Below are 7,450 nucleotides of genomic sequence, written 5' to 3' on the forward strand. Positions count from 1 at the left end.
GAAACATGGCAAACAGATTTTGGGGGGCTCCAAAATCACTGCAGATGGTGAGTGCAGCCATGAAATTAAGACACTTACTCCTTGGAAGGAAAGTTATGACCAACCTAGACAGCATATTCAAAAGCAGAGACATTACTTTGCTAACAAAGGTCTGTCTAGTCAAGGCTATGGTTTTTCCAGTGGTCATGTATGGATGTGAGAGTTGGACTGTGACGGAAGATGAGTGCTGAAGAATTGATGCTTTTGAACTGTGGTGTTGGAGAAGACTCTTGAGAGTCCCTTGGACTGCAAGGAGATCCAACCAGTCCATTCTAAAGGAGATCAGTCCTGGGTGATCTTTGGAAGGACTCACGCTAAAGCTGAAACTCCAATACCTTGGCCACCTCGTGTGAAGAGTTGACTCATTGGAAAAGACCCTGATGCCAGGAGGGATTGGGGGCAGGAGGAGAAGGGGATGACAGAGGATGAGATGGCTGGATGGCATCAGCAACTCGATGCACATGAGTTTGAGTGAACTCCGGGAGTTGGTGATAGACAGGGAGGCCTGGCGTGCTGCAATTCATGGGGTTGCAAAGTCGGACGCGACTGAGCGACTGAACTGAACTAAATCCCCGTCAATGGTATTATTGTTCTTTCAGTCATCCAGGCTCATGACCCTGTGGTCAAGCGAGAGAGGAGGGATTCAAACACAGAACTGAGTGAAAAGCCTGTACCAGTGTACTCAATTCCTCCTGTAGAAACATTATCTCAAGGAGCTGTAATCTATGTGGCACAGTGGGCATACACAATTATAAACGCTGAAATAAATGATATGAAGAATGGGAAAGATCTTATTTGAGCAGCAAATGATGAGCCAAACTCCAGGATAAGGAGGATAAGGAGTCAAGAGTAGACAGAGGTGAGAAATTAGAAAGTTCCAGTTTTCCAGAAAGTAAAGTGTGGTAAGAGGGACTATTAAGAAATGAAGTAAGAAAAAGCAGGAATACTTAGATCATGAACAGTTTAGCCAAGGAGTTTAGATTTCATCTAATGAGTAAGGGAAAGCCACTCAGTAATTTTAAGCATGAATGAAATATTACATTTTTTTTTTAGAAATAATCCTCTGGCACTGAAAAGTTGACTGGAAAAGCTACAGTCCAGAAGCATAGACAACTATTAGGAAACTGCTAGAACAGTTCAGGCAAGACAGTGGGGAATGAGGAGAAAGAGACTGATTCAAAACATAGGTAGGAGGTAGAACTTCAGGATTTGGTAACAAGTTAGACGGTGATTTGAGTTTGGAAGCGAGATGGAGGAAAGGAAGGAATGGAGGCAAATTTAAGATTTTTAGCTTTAAGTTCTGGGTGGATGGAAATGCACCATGTTATTAAATACAAATGTTAACTAAAACAAGGAACAAAGCAGGAGAAACAAAGTAAAAGAATGAAAGCTGACAAGGACAGATGCTGTTCTTATTTCTGGTACATCCAGAAAAAACTCTCTAATAAATGATTAAGTCAAGAACCCAGAAGAGAGAAATCTAAGGCAAAAAATATAAAATTGGGAGGTATTAGCCAGGAGAAACTAGGCAAACTGCAAAAGAATAAGACCACCAATATTTAAAATATAGGCAGACAAATAAATGAAAAGTAGGAGTGGTGTTACAGAAGTTTGGGAAGGAGACAGTTTCATGAAAAGTGAATTGTCGATGTATTGAATGTATCAAAGAGGTGAACTTTAAACCTTTTGGATTTGACAACTGAGTAACTGAGGCAAACAGTGAGGTTACAGAGGGAATGGAGGGTAAAGAAAGCTAAACTAGGACTTCTTTGTGGCACAGAGAATGAGAATCAGTCTGCGGACGCAGGGGACACAGGTTCGATCTCTGGTCTGGGAGGATTCCACAAACACAGAGCAATTAAGCCCACGAGATGTAATTACTGAGCCTGTGCGCTGCAACCACTGAAGCCCATACGCCCTAGGAACAGTGCTCCACAAGAGAAGCCACTGCAATGAGCAACCCTGATCGCTGCAACTTGAAGAAGATGCCATAGCAGCAAAGACCTAGCATGGTCAAAAATACATAAATAATTTTTTTTTAAAGTTTACAAATAATAAATGCCGAAGAGGGTGTGAAGCAAAAAAAAAAAAAAAACTAGATGGAGGCTGAGTGAATGGTAGGGGAGGAAAGAGACATTAATCTTGGCTGAGAAGGAGTAAGAGCTAGAGAACAGGGTTAAATAGCATTTTCAGGATGGCAGAGATTTTAGCATTTTTATAGGATTAGATGGAAAAGGAAACGGCAACCCACTCAGTCTTCTTGCCTGAGAAATCCCAAGGACAGAAAAGCCTAGCGGGCTACAGTTCATGGGGTCGCAAAAGAGATGGACACAATATGGTGACTAAGCAGCAGCAAAGGGTTAGAAAGGGACAAGTGAAGTGTGAGATTTTTAAATTATGGCTTTGTACTTAAGCTTACTATAAGGAAAGTTAACCATGATACAATATTAAGTGAAAAAATAAGCTGAAGAATATGTACAGTATGATGTCACTTCTATGGCCTTCAAGTTAGTATCATTACTCTCACGTTAGCAACTATCACTAACTGAAATTATCATTTGTTCACGTGTCCATCTCCCCAACCCCGCTAGAATGTAAACTCTATGAGAGGAGAGATTTCATCTGCCTTGTTCTCCACATATCCCTGCAGCTTCAAATATTGTTTGGCACATAACAGGCACTCTACTGTTCAATGAAAATGTCTGTGTGCACACACTCATGTACATATGTATGCATATATTGATATTTACATGCAAAGCATTAAGAAAGTTCTAATTTATTATTTGAATTTATGCCAGGGTTGAGTGTGAGACTAGGGGGTGAGGCATACAATACTGATTCATTTTTTGCTTCATAGATCTCAGTTCAAATTTTCTACGAAAATCATGTCTCTTGTAACTGAAAAACAACTTTTAAATAATGATCGTATGAGCCTAAGAAAGTTAATCTATTCTGCCTTTCTATTTTCTTTTGGTGGGTTGTCATGATCTAATGTGACTTCAAGCTGATCCTTGAGTTGTTTTGGTAAGGCAGTTCAAAATCAGAATCTTAAAACTTAGAGCTAGAAAGAACATAGACATTATCTAAGGCAACCCCCGAATTTTACATATGAGAAAGCAGAGACTCAGAGTAACTTAATTACTAAATCTAGGGTACTGATAAGTTTTTAAAGAAAAGGGCTAATCTACTATATGTTATACATAATTTAAAAGATAAGTAATAAAAGCTCGCTAAAGCTTCCTCTCACATTTAACGTACAATCTTCTGGTAAAATTATTACTCAAAGTAAACTATTTCCATAAGCACACAGGTTGATCAACGAAACCTACAGTTAAGCACTGACTAACCATTATACTGTGACAAAGGATTCAGAATACATAAATATAGGGAGTGAAGTTACTCACCGTTAGGTGTGCACACTAACTGAACTAACAGGCACCTTCTTTCTACCAGTATATACAGTAGGTCAAGTATATAATACATTTAAGGATTCATCACATTTTGACTCAAATTTCTATATCAATATCTATAATATGTATTTCACAGAATTCAATAAAAATTAAATGTTGAATAGGCAAGAAATACTCTAGTAAATATAAAAAAAATGACAACCATTTCTCTTCACATACATACTGTAGTTTACCAGGAATACAACTGCTGTCCAAACTTTTGAATATCACTTTACATTTGTTTACAAACTGTGTCATTTGATCCTCACAACTGTGACATACAGCATAAACTGTTTTTCCCATTTAATATGTAAGAAAACAAGGCTCAGGGTTAACTTGACTAAGGTCATTTTGACAAGTCCTAAGACCTGGATTCTCTGTCTCTTAGCTACTGTTCTTTCCACCCCCCAGGCTACCTTACATTTACCACTTATTAAAGTGCAAACTACTTTATAATTTCCTTCCTTCCACACAGGTGAAAGTGATTGGCGGTTACCTAAGCCCTAGCAATCCTATCCCTTTCTAGTCCATTTAAAATTTTCGTGCCTAAGAAAATATTAGTCGTTTATCTTAACAGTGACAAGAAAGATGTGCAAGTCACCTTAGTTGAGAATTGTGCACCTTTCATACAGTAATTCTGTATGAAATCCTACCAAGTATTCAATTATTTTCTTAATTCTAATAAAAGTATCCTCTAATTTAGAAAGCTTTCTATAAATAATACCCAAAGTAGGATGGGCATAATAGTTGAAAAAAAATCTGAAACCAAATCTTAGTCCTGTCACTCACTAGCTGTTTAACTGTGGGTACATTTCTTAGCTTCTTTGAGTCTCACTGTCCTCACCTATAAAGTGAGGATGACACCATCTGCCTCTGTGTTTGCTGGGCAGATTCAGCAATAATACTTGCAAACCCTTTATTTCTTAAAAAAGGGCCAGTTCACAGAACAGACCAGTTCCATTGCAGAAACAAGCATGCAGATAGGTACTGCTCATAGGTAATGTCATTTATGTGAATTTCACTAGTGTAACTTCTAGATACTAGACTTTATTTCTTGTCTCTGTCTCTAATATCTGGGGTAGGACTCTATATATATATCCCTCTTGCTTCCAGGGCACCTTAACGTGAGTGCTGGATTTCAGTCCTCTTCTAATCCCTCTATAGTTAAGGACTGTCATAATCTATTATTTGACTATCTTAGAATTGACTATATCCAAACAGAGGCTTACACTATTTTCACTACACTCTTTAAGTCTGCTAACTGCATCTTTTGACTATTTTGAAATAAAACTAATTATTTTGAACTAGGAAGTCAATTTTATAAATACAAACCATGACAGTAAATTCATGTTGAGTGAAAAGGGTAGAAAGTTTCAGGGAGTGGGGTACAGGAGAGAAGGACCTAACATTGAGAACTTACCTATTCAGCAGTACATCTTTCTAAATGTACTGCTGAATCTAACAAAATGTTACATTTTGTAGTATTATGTGTGACGCTGCTGCTGCTGCTGCTAAGTCGCTTCAGTCGTGTCCAACTCTGTGTGACCCCATAGACGGAAGCCCACGAGGCTCCCCTGTCCCTGGGATTCTCCAAGCAAGAACACTGGAGTGGGTTGCCATTTCCTTCTCCAATGCATGAAAGTGAAAACTGAAATTGAAGTCACTCAGTTGTGTCCGACTCTTAGCGCCCCCATGGACTGCAGTCCACCAGGCTCCTCTGTCTATGGGATTTTCCAGCCAAGAGTACTGGAGTGGGTTGCCACTGCCTTCTCCGAAGTATACACGTAGATATCTCTAATTTCTTTAAAGTACATCTAAAGTACATCTTACTAAATTTACTTTAATCTTCCCAGGCATCATTCTTATCCAGATTAGCATCATTTTACAGATTATGTCAGGGAAGCTCACACTCTAGCTCACTCCCCCTTGCTCAAATCAAGGCCTTTCCTCCTCCTCTTGTAACCTCTGCCCAGAATGCTCTCCTGTCTAATACAAGGCTGTCGTCTTGTCCTGCTTCAGGTCTCATTTCACAAAGTTCCCACCATCACCATGTCTACAGTGGTGGTGTAGTCGCTAAGCTGTGTCGGACTCTTGCGATCCCGAAGACTGTAGCCTGTCAGGCTCCTCTGTCCATGGGATTCTCCAGGCAAGAATACTGGAGTGGGTTGCCATTTCCTTCTCCAGGGGACCTTCCTGACCCAGGAATCGAACCCATGTCTCCTGCATTGCAGGCAGATTATTTACCAACTGAGCTATGAGGGAAGCCCTATATAGTAGAGCCCTGTCTATAGTACAGTACACCAATTACACCATCCTTACATCCTTCGTAGAACATAAAGTGATCAGTATTCATCTTCTTCCTGTGTTGAAGGGCAGGGACACCTTGACTTAACCACTGCTGTATCCTGAGTGCTCAATACAGATGATGCTGGCTTAATGAATGAGTGAATGTGACTGCCCACAGCCATTCAGCAAAGCAAAAGGCAGGGCCTGGAGACCAATCCAAATTAAGGTGACTGCAAACCCCTGCACTGCCATTCCACTACTTTTTTCCACTGGTGGAAGTGGAGCTGCTCTGGGCTGGGAAATCAATCAGTTTAGAAGCATGCCTTCTGACTTTCTGCATTCATTCACTTTAAAGAAATTAGAGATACCTACACATATACTTAATCCTACAAAATATAACACTGCAATATTACAAAATATTTAACTACAGTTTCAAGAGATCTTACACTGCCTTTCAGAACAACTCAATTTGAAAAAAACAAAAAAACCCACTGCCTTTATGATTCCTGAACAGTCAAAATAACTTCAAATTTTGAGTAACTGGACTGGTATCTCCACATATGGTTACTACTTAAGGCCCAAAGAAAATTTAAGTCACACATTTTTAATGCTCTCTACTAACAGGCTTGCTTATAATATTTTGTTCTTTTAGAAGATGTTTTGAATTCCCCAATACATCATACAGAAAAATTTTAAAACCAGCCACAGGGTTATCATTCTTATCACGATAACCATATTCTTTCTTAAAGAAAGATAACACGAATGCCCTCAATGTGTTGTGTTGCACTATTAAACCATGTGCTTGCAGGTTGAAGTCACCTCGGGTAAAATGCCCAGTGCGGCTAGAGCCGGCCACTAACAGCATTCCCTTTGTTGCCTTCACCACGGGGTTGAATACTTACTGCCGAGTCCTCCATCCTCGGATACTCCTGTCCCTCTCATGCCTAGGTAAGTCAGTCCCAAAATGAGGAAAAATAGGCACGCAGCAGTTAAGAGAAACATGGACAAATAGTGGGCACTGAAACCCCCCGTTGGGGACACCTCCTCCCGTTTAAATTGTTGGAGAAGTTCCTCCTCGGGTTCGGAAAGCTTCGGTTTGTTGTATGTGTTCTTCAGGTAGGTATGATTGGAGCCTGTATGATTGGAGTGATTGATCCTGAGTGAACTCGAGGCGGCCACCGCCGCGCTGGGAGGGAGGCTGTTGGGAAAAATCCTGGGGGAGTCCACGCCGAAGGCCCCGCCGCCGATATGATTATTGGTTTTAAGAAGGGAGCCTGTGGACGAATCCAGGGTTGAGTCCATGTCCGCGAGTGGCGGCGGCAGGAGAGGGGTTAGTTTCTTAGCGTTAACGCGGTATCTAGGAATGGGGCTGGAGTCCAGCGGATCACACCCTCCTCCCTGCTCCGCCGCCGCCGCCGCCGACTCCTCGAGGTTTCGGCTTCTGTCTAGACTCCCGGCGGCCGCCGCCCTGTCATTCATCGCGATTCCTCCCCCTCCCTGAACTGAGGTCTCCAGCCGGCCGCCGGCCGATTTCGCAGGCAGCGGCGAGAGAGGCTTACTGTGGCCCCGCCTGGGCCGATGCCGAGAAAGGGTGTCGTCCTTCAATACCTGTCTGCTGGAGGCCACGTCGTCGTCCTCCTCTTCCTCCGAGTCCGAATAGTTTTCCCGGCAGCTGT

The 7,450-nt window shown here is 41.5% G+C and overlaps 1 protein-coding gene across 1 annotated transcript in view; it reads right to left on the reverse strand.

The window, feature by feature from the left end:
* LEMD3 (LEM domain containing 3) overlaps positions 1-7,450 on the reverse strand; it is a 74,992-nt gene that overhangs the window by 66,669 nt on the left and 873 nt on the right. The window contains 1 exon segment of the mRNA XM_010841579.1: positions 6,677-7,450. This exon segment is cut by the window's right edge and continues 5 nt beyond it. Within this exon segment, the coding sequence (XP_010839881.1) occupies positions 6,677-7,450 (774 nt within the window).

The sequence above is a fragment of the Bison bison genome, unplaced genomic scaffold (assembly GCF_000754665.1).
Source record: "Bison bison bison isolate TAMUID 2011002044 unplaced genomic scaffold, Bison_UMD1.0 scf7180017864163, whole genome shotgun sequence".
NCBI lineage: Eukaryota > Metazoa > Chordata > Mammalia > Artiodactyla > Bovidae > Bison > Bison bison.